The 20,029-nt window shown below is 33.6% G+C and overlaps 1 protein-coding gene across 1 annotated transcript; it reads right to left on the reverse strand.

The window, feature by feature from the left end:
• Positions 1 to 4,911: 4,911 nt before the first annotated feature.
• On the reverse strand, positions 4,912 to 5,843 carry LOC133035123 (uncharacterized). The gene is made up of 2 exons (XM_061110873.1): positions 5,324 to 5,843; positions 4,912 to 5,219 (listed from the first exon to the last, which is right to left on the reverse strand). Exons 1-2 carry the CDS (start codon positions 5,716 to 5,718, stop codon positions 5,078 to 5,080), a joined length of 537 nt encoding a protein of 178 aa, XP_060966856.1. The 5' UTR covers positions 5,719 to 5,843; the 3' UTR covers positions 4,912 to 5,077.
• Positions 5,844 to 20,029: the final 14,186 nt, after the last annotated feature.

Below are 20,029 nucleotides of genomic sequence, written 5' to 3' on the forward strand. Positions count from 1 at the left end.
TTTTTACGTTGTAATTCATATATATACTCATGAAAAAATTAAATTACAACATGTCTTTCATAAAATACAATCAGTATGAGTTTAAATTTAAAAAAGACTAAAATACAGGAAATAACTAGCTAATATCCCAATAAATAATATAACAACGGTAACTGAGTTTAATTAGTTTTACATGTGTATTTTACCCTCCCCTTAAATTGGTGTGTAGATATCAAACACATCCAATTTGTGTATAAGAAATTTGTCCAGATAAACTTTTGGTGAAAATATCTGCAATATGATTTTGACCTCACAATTGCAATACAGATGACTCCATTTCCAAGTTTTCTTTTATGAACACTAGTACAAAAAATCTTTTTCATATCTCTTTTATATATCCAACAAAACATGCACAGAACATAAAAAGATTTTGGGATTTTTTCATGTTGAGCATTGTTGGACTTACCTGGATGCCTAACCGCTAGGGCCCATCCTAATACAGTCTTTCTAGATGTATCTTTCTAATTCCCCGCTATCGCTTGGCTAGCTTGCTTCAAAAGCTGCATGTAAGAAACCAAAGAGGACTGCTACCGTAACTGCTTGACTAAGTACTCCTCGGCAGAACTCTTCCTTTCCACTCCTGACATCCGCTCTGAAACAAGCTTGGTGTATGGCACACCGCAATCAACGGATGTGAGTGAATGCATTGGCCGATTCTCATGCCAAATGTCTAAGCCGGAGGGAGAAAAAAATTTTAGCATGAAAAATAAGTAGAGGCATTATATATAAACTAGGTTGATGTTACGTGCAATGCACGTATAATTATTTTTTTTTTTAATTAGGTTCAATAAGGTGATGTTAAGTGCAATACATATATGTTTAATTTTTTTAATTAGATAATGTATTTTTTTTTTTGAATTTTTGAAATGGAGTTTGAGACATTGATCTTTAAGAAATTTTTTTTTAGCTATTGCTACATTGGTGTGTCATTTAAATGTGATTATTATAGGGAAATTTGATCTTTCATGCTTCCAAATAACACATGGTGTTATTTTGACCCAAAAAATTACACATTGTGTAAATATGCCTATTTTGTCATGGGAACCCCAAAATGCCCTCCCCATCTAACAGCCTCCCCTTCTCTCTCTTTCCCTCTCGTTTGATCTCTCTCTCTACTCGCACTCTCTCTCTTTCACTTTCTCTCTCTTTCTCATTTGCTCTCTCTCTCTCTCTCTCTCTCTCTCTCTCTCTCTCTCTCTCTCTCTCTCTCTCTCTCTCTCTCTCTCTCTCTCTCTCTATCACTGCCTACTGCCGCCGGCTGCCACCACCACCACCACCAACTGAACGTCTCGGCCAGCCTACACCTTCACCATTTTCAACCTCAAGGTCAACCACACTCAACAATGCAATGGGTAAGTGTTTTTCTTAGTAAATAGTGTTGTTTTTTGTTATATTGTATAGATCTGAACGTTGTTAGTTGTAATTTGTGTCATTTGTGTCCTTAAAATAGAGGTAGAGTGTGGTCCGAACAGTCTGTGGTTTTCTGGGTTTTTTCATTTTTGTGCGATTTTATGCGACTATATACGATTCTTTGTGCGATTTCATGAGAAATCTGAGGTTAGGGATGACATGATTAATTTTGGCGACCTTGTACGATGGTTATGCGATTATGTGCGATTTCTGATGTTAGGCGATTTGTGTGCGACTTGTTGTGCAACATTATGCGATTTTGTCATGTATGTGTTCTTGTGCGACTTTATGCGATATTGTCCCTTGTCTGTGCGATTATTGTGCGACTTCATACTTCAACATATTGTTGTTGTATTAGGCGACGTTGTGCGACCTCTGTAGTACCTTGTGCGATGTATGTGCGATATTGTATGCTGATTTTTTCTGTGTTTTTCTTTGTATTTTTCTGTGGGACAGATTCATCTATATTTGTGCCTGTGCTGTATGATGGCGTTTGGACTGTGGAGGGTTTCAACTAGGTATTTGATTCCTCAAAAAGTAAGACATTGATATTGGACGTTGAGTGTACACTGAAAAAGTTGCGTGAAGTTTTGCATGAAGAGTTGGAGGTGGACCCCTTGGTGTATGAATTGAAGTTAGAAGTTCTTTACATGTACATGAAAGGCACTAAGTTTCCACCTGAGGTTTTAGTGAAAGATAGTCAACTACGAGTGTTCTTGAGCATGAAGGCAAAAATGAGTGTGGACAACTTGTTGCCACTATTTGTGACAAAGGTGAAGAAGAATGTGAATTTGGAGCAGACTCCCCGAAATGTAACCCCTAGAAGTGTTGTTGGGACCTTTGTCCCAGAAACTGATATGGGGGTTGGTTTGGACGAGCAAGTTTGCACTAATGTAGATGATGAGAGAGTGGGTATCGAATTTCATCATTCAGATGAGTTCGATGCTCCCTTTTACAACAATGATCCTGTGGTTGATTTGGGTGTGGATGATGATGTGGCTACAGATGTACCTCCTCTGAGGATGGAACTAACTCCAAGCAACCAAGTAGAGCGACAAAGAAGACCCCCGCGTAGTGAGAATCGCCAAACACCAGGAACTAGTAGCAGTCGGCCAGGTCCTTCTGATAGTGCTCCTGTATCTGAATTTGAAGTTTCTACTAAATTCAAACCTCTTGTGTGGACAAGGGAAGACATAGAGGAAAATAATGTGTATACAACATCTCTTAGTGGTACGCCTTCAGGGGAGATATATCTTGGCAAGTTGTACAAAAACAAGGAAGAATTGAAGAATGTAGTTGGTAGGTATGCACTGAAAAATAATTTTGAGTGGATGGTAAGTAAGTCTGGCACTGATGTGTTTTACGTTACTTGTAAGGATGAAAATTGTAAATGGAGATTAAGTGGGAAGAAGAAGGCACTTTGTGACATGTTTGAGGTTACTGTGTTTCACAACGAACACACATGTAACTTGGATTCTAGACATTCTGATCACCGGCAAGCAGCACCGTGGGTCATTGGTCACATTATTAAGAACAAGTACACATCTGATGGATCTAACTACAAAGCAAAAGACATACAGAGGGATATGTTTGATGAATATGGCATCAAGATGAGTTATGAGAAAGCTTGGAGATGTAGAGAGAAGGCAGTTATGTACAAGAGGGGTACTCCAGCAGAATCTTATACGAAATTATATGGTTACTTCTACATCCTGGAACAGAAGAATCCAGGCACTATTACTGACATTGTCAGCGAGGATAACCGGTTCAAGTACTGTTTCTGGTCACTCGATGCTTGTAGGAAGGGATTTAAGTATTGTCGTCCTATGATTAGTATCGACGGAACATTCTTGAAGATGAAGTATGGAGGAACACTGTTAGTTGCTGTTGCGTACGATGCAAACAACCAATTGTTTCCGGTAGCCTTTGCAATTGTTGATAGTGAGAATCATGACTCTTGGAAGTATTTCTTGCGGAAGTTGAAGGAAGCCATTGGTGAGGTTGAAAATCTTATGTTCATATCGGATAGGCATCAAAGCATTGAACATGTTGTTGATGTTCTTTTCCCAGAAGCATGCCACTGTGCATGCTTCAAGCATATTACTATGAATGTCAATCACAAGTTTAAGACTGATGTATGCAACAAGCAAATATGGCTTGCAGCTTACGCATGGAACAAGACGGAATGTGATAGGCATTTTGAGGTGCTGAAAGAGATGGACCCTGCCATTGCTACATACGTCGAGCAAATAGGGTTTGAAAAGTAGGCTCGTCCTTATTGTCCAGGCGATCGGTACAACATAATGACAAGCAACGCTGCCGAAAGCTTCAACAAGGTGACAGAAGAATTCATAAAATATCCAGTAACTATTTTGGTTGACTTCATCAGGTTCACACTTCAAAATTGGTTTGCTTCTCGTCTCGAAAAGGCTAGTAAGTGCGCTACTCCTTTGGCTACTACTTTTGAAAATGATTTAAAGGATCAACACAAAGATGGTATGTTCAGGAGTGTCCTTCGTAATGGTGCCCAATTGTTCAACGTTGGTACGAGTCCTCAAGGTGAGAGAGGTGGTGATGTGAACTTAGTGGAGAGAACATGCACTTGCGGACTTTTCCAAATGCTGAAAATCCCTTGTCCCCATGCATGTGCCGCAGCAGTTAGTCAGAATGTGAGCGTGTACACACTTTGCTCTCCATATTACACTAAAGAAACGTGGAAGAAAACCTACGATGCCACAATTAATATTGTTGGCGAGGAGGATGAGTGGGTACTACCGGAACATATCAAGAACATAAGAATCGGGGTACTAGTGGAGAAAAAACCAGTAGGTCGGCCTAGGAAGAGCAATGCAGGTAGAAGACCGACGAAGCGTCGACCGTCTAGTGGTCAGGTGGTAGTGGAACCTCGTCATTGTTCGCTATGTCACGGTTCAGGGCACAACAGAGCTACATGCAAAGCTCGAGTTTGAACCATTTCTCCAATATTTAAATGAATATGTGTTGTATTGCTGGTTGTTGGATATTGTGCTTTTTTCTCCTAGATTAATAATTTTTTGGTTTGTTTACCGATTTTTAGGCGACATTATGCGATTACTGTGCGATTTGTAACTGACAGTAGCTAGTTTTTAGTTTGTTTTGTATTTTTTGGCGATATCCTGCGATTATTGTGCGATTTTTGTGCGATGTTAACTGACAGGATCTTGTTTTTGGTTGCTCGGTTCTGTATTGTTTGGCGATAGTTTTGCGATTATGGTGCGATTTTGTGCGATATTAACTGACAGGATCCTGTTTTTGAGTTTGCTTTGGTTCTGTATTTTTGGCGACATTGTGCGATTATAGTGCGATTTTTCTGCGATGTGAACTAATCTAGATTTGTTAGTTTGTATATTTTGGCGATATTATGCGCGATGAATGTGCGATTTTAATGCGATTCCTAGCGAAATAATTTTTCAAGAAGTCATCTTTTCACAGTATTTATCAAAAATTTAAAAAAGAAATAAATTGATACAAGCAACAATTTAAATAGCTTTAAATTTACTTGTTATACATAATTTTGGTGAGATTATAATACAATTACAAAAGGGGAGTTTATGTGTACAAGATTAACATTGCAAAAACCTACAAAAAACTACCACGTTAAGTTCTGGTAAAATAGGTCCACACACCACCTATGTCTAAAGGTGAGCATGTTATCATCATGCACATGCTCCAACGACCGATCCAGCATCAAGTGCTCAATGTGCTCCATGGCATACATTCCACAATTGCCACTAAAAAAAAAACTAAATATTAGCAACAATTAAGTTAAGTAATTCATAATGGAGTGCAAAATTAAATAAATTACTCAAAATATACAAAAGAAAAAGAGATTCACCTGCTCTTCGTTTGTGGTACAACCTCCGAGGTAGCTCGTCTATAATGGAGGGGTAGGAGCTGACTGAGATCGCCCAACTCCACCGGATGTACATAATTGTTGTATTGGAAATAACCGCTATCTCGAATTAGATTTGCAAAGAGCTCGCTGTAAGGCTTCAAATATGACTCCATGGCTGCCTCAACGGTGGCACCGATATCAGAATCATATACAATGATCTCCCAGTTCTCGATATCCACCTCAACTGCCACCCAGTGGCGCTCTTTGGGAAGGTGCAACACAAAGTATATGTACTCCTGCTTCTCCCAACATGGCAAGTATCTGTGCGGTATCCCCTGCACGTAACTCATGACGCCCTCATCCCATTTCATCTTGCTCCTGTCACCCTCACACATATTTCAAAACATGGAAAAGAACTGTGGAGCAGATGTGTCCAAAACTACACCTTTTCGGGTGTAGACTTCTGGGTACAGGGTCCGTCTTCTTCTCAATAAGTGCGCCGTGGCATCAATTTGCGGTGTTCCAAATGAAAACAGTTAGAAAGAAGTCGCATAAAAGTCGCACAACAAATCACAGGAAATCGCACAACAAATTACCAAAATTGTTTCAAATAATCGCACAAAAATCGCACAAAAATCGCAAACCATCATAAATCAGTTTATAATCGCAAGCACATCGCATACAAATCGCATAAAAGTCGCATAAACCAGATTATACATAGAGTGAGTATAAATCGCATATAAATCGCATGTAAGTCGCATATAAGTCGCACAAACAATTAAAAAACACAATAAATTAATTCTGTTAAGAAATAACTTACATCATCTTCGAGTCATTCGTTCAGCACCATCAACTTCACGAACCACGATCTAGTGGCTTCGCCAGTGTGAACATCCCTAGGACGGCCATTGTCCCTAGCATAAGTGATCCACTTCTGGAAAAATTTTAACAGCCGGGGGTCCGCCGGTTTCAGGGTGTCTACTACCACGGGCCCATGTCGTTGTTTCTTCTTCCCAGCAGTGTAGTCATTCAAGAAAACCGGCTTGCGCTTTCGCCTAAGCCTACAGAACTCCACTCCATCTGGTGGCCCCTGCAACTCTTCCACATCCTGAGATTCAGTATCACCCAGCGAAATGACAATGGCGTTTGCAGGAGTAGAAGGAACGTCACATGCGTCAGGTTGCCAATCTTCTGGGTAGACATCATCATCATCATCATATGTCGGCGGTGATGGATGTACCGTCTGTAATGGCTCTGCCGTGTCGGACGAATATGTGGGGTCTGATTGCTGTGCCGGCCCTGATGGTTGTGTCGGCTCCGAGGGCTGCTTCTGTAACAAACTTATCACGGTCTCAATTTGATCCATGATAAGATTCTTCATCTCTTTCTGACTTCTCTTGAAGTCAGCCTTCATCTCAGTCTGGGCAGTAAGAATCGCAACTTGTTGCGCTTCTACCTTCTCCAATCTCTTAGCCAACAAGAGGTAGTCGGAGTCATTGGGTGGAGTAGAGCTTGGGGGCACAGTGGCAGGGGTTGGGGGCACAGTGGCAGATGTGGAGGCGTCTGCTGTTTCCTTGGGTGGGGATGGGGGAATAATTTTGGACCTTTCCACATATTCTGCCACCCGTTGGGCTTGGGTCTCTAATGCGGTCGAATCTTGCGCCCCGGCTTGTGTTTCTTCGACCTCATCCAACCCCATTTCCACTGTGGGGACCTCACCCTCACAATTGTCCTTCCAGTAATCAACCTCCCAATTCCGAGGATACAAGATTTGAAGCACAACCATCTGCAAAAACACAAGATCACGGTAAATCGCAAATATGTCGCACAAAAATCGCAAATAAATCGCATAAAACTAAAAAAATCGCATACATATCGCACAAAAATTGCACTATATCGCCAAAAAACTATTACATATACATAGAAAAGTATATTTGCTACTGTCATCGAAAATCGCACAAAATCGCACAGTAATCGCATACAGTCGCACAAAAAATATCAAAAAATACAAGTGGAAAACATGAGACTTCCAACAAATCGCACAACAATCGCAACAAGAATCGCATAAAGTCGCTAAACAAATAAAACAAATACAAGTAAAAATTTATAAGGAGTGCAAGTAAAATCGCACAAAATCGCACTATGATCGCACAAAGTCGCCAAAAAACTTATTAATCACTGAACATTTATAATGCACTGTAAAGTAAATCACACAAATATCGCAAAATATCGCATAAAATATCGCATATAACACAGATTACACTTAAAGCAAAAAATAATTGCGCTAAAATAGAGAAAGATTCACGTACCCTTTTCTCAAAGAGTGCAGCCACATCAACTTGCTTCACATCATGTTTCGTGACTGTGTCGGGGGTGCTCCAATGCAACATTCGAGGGAATCGAGTCCCTTTGCACTGGCCATACTTCTTCCCCAAAACTTGCATGGCCTCAAATGCCCAATATTGCAGCGCAGGAGCATATCCGTACACGTTGTACTTCGCTTCAGGTTGAGTAACCTTTTTATCCTTCTTGTGTTTCTTCTTGGTCTTATCGTTCTTATCCATGTAGTTTTGCCTAAGTTGTTGCATATTCTTAGTGGTGGAAGACAACAACTTCTGATAAGAAAGAAGACCCCAAGGATACTCGAAGAACTTCTCTTCATTTTCTACCAACTTTGGCATATCTGTCCAGATATACACACCCTCGACCCGTGACAGCAGAACACCCTCGACAAATGCACACAACCCCAGCTTGTATACATCGCCAGCCACATCGCATGCCTCAAACGCTAGCCAAAGGGTTTTAAAGGTCACCCTTTTTAAGTTGTTGAGATAGTCTCGCAAGATCCGATCAGAATCACACTGTGCAGTCAATTCTTCTGACGAAGGACCACCGCTCATCTTTAAGCCCGTGATCAAACCGAACTCAGACTGTCCAAATCTAGCTTCGGTTTTACCCACGTAAAACCACACTTCATCATTTTTGGCCTCACTCACTTTCTTCTTCCTTAGTAACAACTGATGGACAATAACCCCACTCAATTTCAATTCACTGGCATTCCAAAACACACCAAAAGGCGTCTCCTTCACCTTCTGAGTCAAGTTAAAAGCTTCAAATTTGGCCTTTATTGAAGCAAAGTATCCGTTGCCTCTGTATGTTATACGCCCTGGAAAGTGGTCTGACAATGGGAGAATAAGTTCAGGAGCCATCTGCATTTAGAAAGCTTAATTAGGTTATATCGCATAATAATCGCACAAACATCGCCTACAATCGCATAAAGGCAGCAAAAAATAGGCCAGTCACAAAAAGAATCGCATAAATATCGCACATAGGTCGCATAATATCGCTAAAACAATGCAGAACAAAAATAAATAAAAAATCAAGTCCCTGTCAGGTAACATCGCACAAACGTCGCCCAAACATCGCTTAATGTTTCTGAAATCGCACAACATACTCCATATAAACTAAATCGCACAAACATCGCCCAATGTCGCCCAAACATCGCTAACTATACCCACAATATTGCTGAAATCTACTCCAAATATACTACATCGCACAAACATCGCACAATGTCGCCTAAAAATCGCTAAATATAATCAGAATGTAAAAACCGCTAACAAAATCGCATAACATCGCATATTAAATCGCATAACACCGCACAAAAAACAAAATAGGAACAAACAGCGTTTAACACGACCCCAATAATTTCCCCAGATTTCTGATGCATAATTTACCACAAACAAACATACTAAATCACAATTTCAGTTTAAACAGATTCATCCATCACAAATTAAAGCATGTTTTAACAAATTTTTTTTAAAAAATACCTCTTTTATCCAAAGGTTCGAATATTTGAAGAAGGCGGTGGTGGGGACGGTGCTCTGAAATGGTCCGAGTACGTTTTGGAGGTTGCTGGGGTCTGGAGTGGGTTGTTGGGTCGTCGGGGTCGATGGGGTCGACTGGGTCTCGAGTGGGTTTATGGGTCGTCGGGGTCGATGGAGTGGTCTGGGTCTTCATGTCGACTGGGTCTTCGTGGGTCGACTGGGTCTTCGTGGTGGTTCGACGGTGGGGTTCGAATGTGGGTGGTGGTTCGACTGTGGTGGTTCGACGGTGGGGTTCGAATGGAGTGAAGGAGAGAGAGAGAGAGAGAGAGAGAGGGCTGTTAGAGAGTGTTAGAGAGAATGGGGGGGAAAGTGAAAGGGTAGGGGTAATTTAGGAAGGAAATTAAAAAATTGGCATATTTTTTTGATGTGTATATTCTTGGTATAATTAAACACCATTTTCTATTTTTTAGCATAATATATCAAATTTCCCTTATTATATATATGTATTTTTTAAAATTTTTAAATTTTTTTAATTAGGTAACGTATCTGATAATGCATATATTGCAATTTACTTATTCTTAACCAAAACTCATATAACTAAATTTGAGTATGTCTATATATAGGTTGGATTCGTAAATTTGATATACAGATTTTTTATTTCCAAACTTTATGAAAAATATGGTGTATGAATGTAATTTAAAATATAAAATAAATAATAATAAAATTAAAAATATGATTAAAGTATTTATAATATTTTAAATTTAAATTTCTTTATATAAAATATTAACATAATTTTTCATTTTATTTTAATTTAAAGTTGAACCAATAAATTTAAAAATAAGATTAAAAATATCAATAATATTTTAGGTATTTTAAATTAAATTAAAAATTTATTTATATAAAATATCTATATAATTTTTATTTTTAAATATATATAATAATATTATAAAATTAATAAAAAATATTCTGTTTAGTAATAGGTTATTCTGTTAAAGTAACGTAGAAACCAAAAAAATTATCGTTAAACCAAGAATTTTGTTACATAGCCACACTTTATATAGAATGGATATAATTTTTTTTTTGTTATTTGTTTTTAATTTGTACAACTTTCTTGTTTAGCTTTGCTAGACACGCCAACCAAAGTCTGTCCAACAAAATTGGACGCAACCCCCTATTAATTTTAAATAAATAAATAAAATAGATTATTTCACAAATATATAACAACAATAAAAAAATTATAAAAATACAGTTATACAGAATTTTTAATATTTTTACGATTTTTATGATTTATTTACAGAAAATATGGTCTTTTGTGTTGTACTCTTGTTAATTTATTGCTGGTTTTTTGTTATTTATATGTTATCTTTTTGTTGTTCTTTTGATATTATTTTCTTGTTACTTTTATATAATTTTTTTATTGTTTTCGTGTTGTTTCTATGGAAAACCGTAAAATGTAAAAAAATTCTTTAAACGTAAAAATATTATTATTATTTTTTTTATTAAAAAAATGGTGTCTTAAGTAATTATCCCTAAATAAAAGGGAAGTTTACAATAATATACATTTTTCGAATTTAATTGACAATAATAACGTTACTATTATTACTAACTTATCACGTCAGCCAAATCTGATATTTTTGACGTTTTTTATTTTATTTTTTTTATTTTCTTACGTTTTTATAAACAATTTTTTGGTTACTAATAATAATTTTGGTACACTTGTTTAGATTACATAACCAAGTTGTTAACTCAAAAATCTGAAAAAAATTCTCTAGGTCAGATTAAGTATCACTGATTGAATCCCATACCTCCTTAGTTGTTTTCATGAATGTTGAGGCATTCATGGAATTCAACAACCATGCAATGACAAGTGATTTATTTGATTGCCAATGTCCATATCTAGCATCTTCCACCCTCGGCTGCTTCTTTCTCTAGTCAAAAATCTCAATTTTCCACGACCATAGGTGGTGTTTGGTTGGAGGTAATGAAATGGAATGGAATAGAAATGAAACAATCTTCATTCCATTCCTTTATTTGGTTGCATATTAAAGTATTGGAATGTCATTCCAATGGAATGACTATTCTTTCTTGAAATGGAAGGAAAGACCATTCCATGATGAGGAAAAATTTAATAATTTTTTTATCAATTTTTTTTTTATGCATTTAAATTTTATTCCATTCCATTCCTATTCTTATTCGCATTCGCATTCCTATTTCTATATTTTTATTCCGCCCAATGAAACGCTACCTAAGTGAAAACTTTGACTTGTTTAGGATTTAAAAATTGTTTTATGTTTCTGAAATTTAAAATGGTGGGGGTACACATAAGAATTCTTGATTGGTTGAGTGTTTTTCAAAAATAAAATTTGAATATTATTTTGAGTTTTAGGCTAAAAAATGAAAACTCTTTTTTTATATTTTCAAATCATAGAATCTAAAATCACTACAATTATTCATTGAATAGCCAAATGGCTTTTATAAAATACGGTAACAACTCAAATATATATATTTAAAAAAACCCTAAAATACTAGCAAAATATATAAAAAAAACCCTAAAATACAATTATTCATTGAAGCTCTTGTTACTCGTCAGTACGTATTTTTAATGTAACCAACTCACCTTCCGAGTTGATGAACATTGTAATGGCTGATTTTATCTAATAAAAATGCCATATTTCCATTCAAAAAAAAAAAAAAAACTATCAAATATCCTTAAGAATAATAAAACAATATGACTAAGTTTAACATGTGTATTTTACATATTATGTTTAAAACATTTGAAATTTATTTGAAAAATAGGATATAGTTTCAATTTTTTCTATGAACTTATATTATGGCCCACAAAGAAAATAGGCTGACCCATTTAATGATAATGTCTAGCTCGTTAAAACCCGACACGAGTAATTTGTGCTTATCGGTTGTGCTGAGGCTGACCATCAAAATATGAGATAGACCTGATACAACCCATATTGTTATACAGATTGTGTTGGGTTTCTATTAAAAAAACAGACTTATGTAAATACGGGTTAGACTGACCCATTTGTACACCGTTAACTCAAATATCATAGGGCTTTTACATGGTGTATTGATTTTTTATATATATTTATTACTTTTATACCGTGACACACGTTTGTTAATATTTTTATTGTTACTTTATGTACAATCTTTTTGTAAGCAATATAAAACTTATAATACCTCAGTTTAACACTTGTCTCATATTTAATAGGATTTTATTTAATATCTATAATTTTTTTTAAAAAAAATAATAAAATAGTAAAAGTTTGATGTGATGTTTGGTTGTCACATTTATGACAGTATTTCTTTTTTTTTTTTCCTTTTAATTTAATTTAATAATCAAATATATCATTCATTATGTACACTATTTCATTATTCTACTTCCAATTACTTCTCATTATTGTCTCTCCATGTTCATCTTTTTATTTGTGGTTTTTTTTTTGTTTTGTTTCAAAATCCATAGGTTATTATTTTTTTTTTCACCCCTTTATTCCTCAAGTTTTCTCTCTTTCTCTCCATTAATATATATGTTTTTTTTTAAAAAAAAATTTATTTATTGTTCAATTCTTCTTCTTCATCTTCTTTTTTATTTTTTTTTAGTTTTTGAAATTTTCAGTCACGTTTTTAGGAAAAGATAAGAGTGTGGTTTCTTTATTCTTATTTTCTAAAACTGAGCTTGCAAATATAGCATCTATTGCATCAGGTGTTGAGGTTGTGCAGAAGATGGTTAGTTTTTTTAATTTTTTTTTTTAGTTTTTCTAATTTATTTTAGTGTTATTTTACGGTTATTTTGCCATGATTTATTTATTTGATGTCGATTTTACTGTTCTTGCTCTATTTTGCCAGAATTAATGGTTGTTTTCCAGTTGCTCATGTTGATGTGGTTGTTTTGTAGTTTTTTTACTCTGATTCTCTTATAAATACATTTGACGAGCTCACTGACAAAAATATTTTGAGGTGTGTGGCTCTTTTATATTTTTTTTAAGTGGTTATTTCAGCTTCATTATTTTAAATCTGTTTTTGCGTTCGTTTATGTTTGTTTTAGTAGTTTTTTATTCTGATTTTCTAGGACTGGACTTGCAAATTGTTAACACAAATTTTCGTTAACCAAATATATAGCATATAGTATTTTTCATAATAAATTTACTGCAGAATTTAATAATAAGGGATATGTTGGAATTATTTTACCAGGATCTTAGATCTACTCACAAGTATGTTTATTAACACCCTAAATATGAACTTTCTAAAACGATGAAATAAACACATATAAAGTTTAGGAAACCTTACATTGGGTGCAGCGGAATATAATGACTCCTTCCGTTCAGATATCTAGCCCTTGATTCCTTTCTGTAGCAGAGCATTATCAATATCTGAACCTGGATCTCTTTCTCTGAATCTTTGATGCTAAAACCTCCTTCTTGCTGAAAGTCTTTCTTCACGATCTTCCTCACTATGATTGAGGTATCACTTGTTGTGTGTGGGCACTACTCTAATCACTAAGATTTCGAAATTTATGAGGGAAGAAAGAGAGAGGGAGTGGTCAGCTAGATAGGGAGAGAGAAGGCTCAGTTTTTTCTGAATCAGAAGTGTAGAAATTTTGTGTAAATTTCCTAAAGCCTTCACTATCTATTTATAGCATTCCACTAGGGTTAGGTTTGAATTATTTGGCATTAAAATAATGAAAATATCAGTTTAAATTCCCTACAAAAGTGGCCGGCTCTATACAAGTGGATTTGGGCCTCACTTTTGCAATTTTGCAGTTTTATCTTTTCTGCATCTGATTTTCTCAAAAATGCCAATTTTCTAATTCAACCATTTAAATGCCAATTCTAACTATTTAATAACTATAAATCATTATTAAATAATATTGTAATTTATCATATTTATTAAGTGAACCATACAAAGTATCATAATTAACAAATATGCCCCTAAAACTCTTACTTTACAATTTCGCCCTTACTTAGTGAAAATTTCACAAATAGACATAGTCTAATTTGAGAATTATAATTGATTAATCAAAACCAATTACATGAGTCTTACAAGCAATATTATCTCAACTAGTGCGGGGACCATGGGTCTATATAACTGAGCTTCCAATAAGTAGATCAAGAATTTATTACTAAAATTCACTAACTTATTAATTCTTCGTTGAATCCACGCATAGAACTTAGAATTGCACTCTCAGTATATAGAATGCTCTATATGTTCTACCATATAGATGCATCATTAGTTATCCATTGTTATAATCCTAATTTGATCAATGATCCTCTATATGAATGATCTACACCGTAAAGGGATTAGATCATCGTTACACCCTACAATGTATTTTATCCTTAAAACACTTGACCCCGTATAAATGATATTTCAGCTTATGTGAAATGAGTACTCCACCATTTATGTTCGTTTGGTCAAGCTCGAAGGAGATCATCCTTTGCTTACTATTCGCCAGTTAGAAGCTATAGATTCCATGTTTATGCTAGCGCTCCCACTCAATTGCACTACCGTGTTCCCAAAATGTACGTATCACCCTGACCTAAAAGTAGGCTTAACTAACAAATCAAAGAACACGAATAGCCTTTCAAGATTGAGCCTAATCATAACAGGATTAAGAACATTTGATCTAGGATAAACTAGGCGATATTGACTTGAATAGATATTACGGTAAGTTTAATAAATCTTAGTCAAAGTTCAATATCGGTCCCTTCCGATGCATACTCCATGCATCCAACTTGAGCTTTACTTTAACCAATGCTCTGGAAAGAACATAGCACTTCTCCAAATGCAAGTAAACTCCGTTGTAGATTATCATATCAGTAAAACCCTATGTCTGATAAATCTAGGAAACTTTATTCACATAGTCATGTTTACTTTCCAATGTGTTGACGGCTCAATAAACATGATCAAGTATGTGAAAAGGGTTTCAGATGAATTCATACATTATGTACATATAATCATGAAATAAATCATGTGAACCATGCAACATTGAATGTTATTTCTGATCTATATTAATAAGTAAATCTGATTATATTGAAATGAGTTTTATTTAGGGCATAAAACCCAACAAACTCCCACTTGCACTAATATAAAACAAAAAGTGCGTTTCAAATAATCTCAACACCTTGATATACAAATCAAGTGTAGTAGTAGTAAACTCCTCGTAATAGGATCTGAAAGGTTGAATTAACCACAACCTTTCCTCCACTATTACTCTTCCTTAATCACAAAATCATTGATAATGTGAAATTCCTCTCTATATGTCTACTCTCTTTGGATACTGGATTTTATACCTTTGGCAACTACTTTTGGTTAATCAGGAAATTAACACTAGTAGTTTAGGCAATTTGGAATGGTGCCAAAGATGTATAAAACTTTCCTTAGACTGAATAAGTACCTTTCCTGCAACTTTAACATTCAGTCTCTCTCTGGTAGACCTAGAGACTTCAGATAGGTTTTTACACTTCTCCAAAATCACTATTCCACCCCCATAGTAACCACCATCTTGTCAGAAAGATTTACTAGCACAAAGGCAAATTTCGAAATCTGATATGGTGTAGTCTAAGAGTTTTAAAGACACCCTTATAGACTAACATATAGTTTCTGTTCTTAATCTTAAGATTTACTTGATTGTCTTCCAATGTTCTTCTCCTGGATTAATCTGATACCTACTCATTACTCACACTCAACAGCAGGTGTCTGGTCTAAGGCATACAAAAGCATATCTAAGACCTCTCACTGTTGATTTAAGAAATTCTTTCATGGCTTTATCTTTTCTGGAATAGATGAGACTTTTCCTTAGATAAATAAAATCTATGTCTAGAAGTCGAGAAGCTTCTGTAGATTGCCATTAGAAAGAAAATGCTTCATCATCTTACTAAAGTAAGTTGCTTGCATTAGAGTAAGTAATTACCAGGTATACCACAAGCCATAGGTTTAGATAAACTCAAACCTATAATACTAGGAACAGGAAGTTTGTTAAGTACATTGAATAGACTTATAAACGAAAATTTCCTTTTATGTCCTTGTAATAGAAAACTTTAGGTTACTCCATGTGAATGGATTAAACCATAGTTCTATTGGCTTTCTTCTTAGTTTCTTATCTTGACAATCCATTACTTGTTTAAACTCACAATGGATTTTAATCACTAGTGTCTCCCAAGTCATAAGAAGGTGAGTTCCTAGAAACTCTCCCACTACGACAAGGTACCGTGAATTATGTCTAAGAAAATGGTATTAACCTCTTTGGTTGTGACAAGACAACAGAGGTAGTGGGATCATCATATGTCATATAAGATGATAGAACACTTTTGGAATCAAGAAAAATATCTCCTTTATTTGCTACTTGATTTTCAAACTTAGTCATTTTCTTAGAAAAGTAGTATTTGTTTGAACAAACACTTTCTTATCTATTGACAATGGGATGGTCCACCCCTAGTCACTTAGAATAGCTAACAAACCATGGTTAACAGTTCTAGCTTTTCTTAAGATTTTGATTAGGTCATCCATGAACCTAGTAATAATTTACATTAAGTATACAACCATTACATCATTCTGAAATTGTATTACCATAGAAGGAATTAGGCAACGACTAGTAACTAATCATCAACATGCAACTCGAAATTTCTGGGGAGGTAAGTTTGGATATAATTCAAAAATCAAATTAATGATCTTTGAACTACATATCTACTAACTATTTCTCCACCCCTATCAGTTCGCAAGATCTTTAACCACTTACCTTAATGGTTTTAACCATTGCTAGAAATTAATGAAATTTTTCAAACACTTCAAATTTCTTGCTAAAAGGTATAATCTAGAGTTATCGTTTTAAGAATACAACGAAAAACTCATATCCACCCCTGAATGTACATCCATCTGCGAATGAGATGAACTACTTTCAGTGGATATAGGCATATTAACTCTTTGCAGAGATTGATCTTGTCAAATCCACTATGAACAAGATACAAATGCCATAGATTAAAAAAAATGTGGTAGTGTCTTTTGATGACATAGGTTTAGTTACATCAAAGACTTCTTAGAATACTGCAAGTGGATCCAGGTCACAGAATACCTAACTCATATTCCATACAGTTTGAATCCATTAATAAAAGATGGATATTAAACACTTGAAAAAGTGTAACTGTATTGTATCTGGAATTAGAAATATAAGAAAATTTCTGTTTGGATTCTAAAATTAAAGTCAAAGACTTAAATTCAACCAAATATAATGAGTAATTCTATCTTGGACCACCACTACTAATAGAACTCTAAGTCTTATTTGCTTATACAAGTAGGAGATTTCTAAGATTGAGGTTTTATATCAATTGGGAATAGAATTTCGGGATTATAATCATATGCGTCATTTAATTTCTTAAGAGAAAATATAGAATGACATGAAATGATTTATAGACCATTCATCCAATGATATGTTTTGAAGCTAATTCGAAATGAATAAGCTAAGAGGAATTAAGATAATTTCGTTTATAAATAAGAATCCAACGATGCTTCGATTAACAAATGTCAAAGTAATCTTATTTATACAATCTTCTTGTTTCATATCGTAAAAATACTAGTCTAAGGTGTCATCAATTGATGAACAGCTAGATGTCGCATATACAATATTTATCTTTCGAGATCTAACACTATTATGTATGTCTAATGGTGAAAATCAACTAGGGATTTATCTCATTAGATAAACAAGCCAAGTTAGACCAACAGTGAAGATTCAAAATTAAACTACAACTTAATAACGAAAAATAACATGGTTCAATATAAATTCATACACAATTCAGAAATTATTAAACATATAGCAAGTAGGAATGACAAGTGAAAATACTAAAACATACAATCCTAAATAATTTCTAAGGTTTTCAACAAATTGATATCAGTGTCCCGTTTAGGCGAGAGTCAAAGCTACCATTCATTGAATAGAGTTGTCAGCTCATCTAAAATGTTAAACATTCTAGCAACCTTTTATTCAATCAAGATTGGAATTCAGCGTTGTCCCGTTTAGGCGAGAGTCAAGGCAATTCTATCTTATGAGCTTCCACCATTTTTTCATAATTTGCAAGTCAAGTATGGTCGCCACCATTAGGGTGATCCATACCATACAAAACACTTACACACTACTTATCATTCGAGATTAAACGGTGCGAAATTGCTAATGAACGTTCCTCCATTAGGGAGGATTACTCACTAAAACAAACGCGGTGTAAAACCCACAATGGAGATCGAATATCTTAATAATAAAGCTCATTATCTAAAGAGAGTTGTATTTTCTTTGATTCTCTTTATTTAATCTATTTATTTTTAATATATATATTTATTAATTAAAATTTCCAATTTAGAATGAAAAATTCTAAATATAAATTTTAATTTAATATTTATAAATTTTACTTAGATAGATATGAAAATAATATGAATTATTTCCATCTTAGTAATAATTTCCAATAAATATTTAGAAAAATATTCAATTTAAGCTGTTACAAATTAATTTAAATTAATTTACAACTCAAATTTAATTTTCTATAAATATATATTGCATTTCGAAAAATTAAAGTATTCAAGGACACAATTTTCGAAAATGCATGTTAAAATAAAAAATTAATCCTGGAAAAATTATTCTAATTTAATGTTGGCCAAAAATTAATTAATAAAATTAATTTACAACAAAAAATATAATTTTTCTATTTAATTAAATATATAAGAAAAATTTCAAATATTTAAGTATGATGATGAAAATCAACTTAAATATTAATTTTCTATTCAATTAAATACACTAGAAAAATATTTGAAGCAAAAATATCATCTATCTAGATTTTCCTTTGACTAATTAATTCAATTTCTAATAATATATTTTAATTCAATTTATTTTAAATTAATCAATAAATGAAAAAATCATTGATTTAAGTTGATCCAAGAATTAATTAAAATAATAAATTTACAACTTAATCTATTTTTCAAATGAAATTCGAAATTCCAGCATTTAAGAAATGCAATTTCGAAATTTGATTAATAAAATAAAGAAAAAAAATATATTTTGAAAATTATTTAAATTTAGTTGAAAAAAAAATAAATTTCAACTAAAAATAATTTTCTATTTAATTAAGTGTCATGAAAAAAAAATATTTAAGTGTCATGATGAAAATCAACTTAGATATTTAATTTTCAAATTAATTAAATGTATTAAATTCAAGAAATAAATAATTAAGTGTAGAGAAGGCTTAATTATTAATCTCTAGTTTAATACTAGGAAAAATATACTTAAAATAAATTGTACCAAAATTAATTATTTAAATAATTAATTTCACAATGTATAATATTTTCCTATTTAATATTAGAAATAATAAGTAGTCTAGAAATAACTATCTAGAAAATATCTTATTTGACTAAGTATCTTTTCCACAAAATTTGAAAAAATATCTAATTTAGGTTGTATTAGAAAAAATCTAGAACCTAAATATTTTTAAAATTTAAATTTAATTAAATATCAAAAATTAAGTTGTAACCACTTAATTTGAAAATATTCCATTTAAGTTAATATTCGAAAAGATATTAACTTAAAAAATATCTAAAATATTCTATTTTAAGTTAATATTCGAAAAGATATTAACTTAAAAAATATCTAAAGAATCTTAGTAGCCAATGCCTAAAATTCCTCAACTTAATTTTGAAATTTTAAATCCAAAAGATATTCAGATTTAAGTTGGTTAGTTGTAGATAACTAAATATCAACTTAAATAGGAATATTTAATGAAAAATTTAAATTAAGCTTCAGAAAGAATCTAGATGGTTATAATTCTATATTTAATTAAATACAAGAGAATACATATAGTTTAGCTTAGAATAAAAAAATTCTTTAAACTATAATTTTCTC

The sequence above is a fragment of the Cannabis sativa genome, chromosome 2 (genome assembly GCF_029168945.1).
Source record: "Cannabis sativa cultivar Pink pepper isolate KNU-18-1 chromosome 2, ASM2916894v1, whole genome shotgun sequence".
In the NCBI taxonomy this organism is placed as follows: domain Eukaryota; kingdom Viridiplantae; phylum Streptophyta; class Magnoliopsida; order Rosales; family Cannabaceae; genus Cannabis; species Cannabis sativa.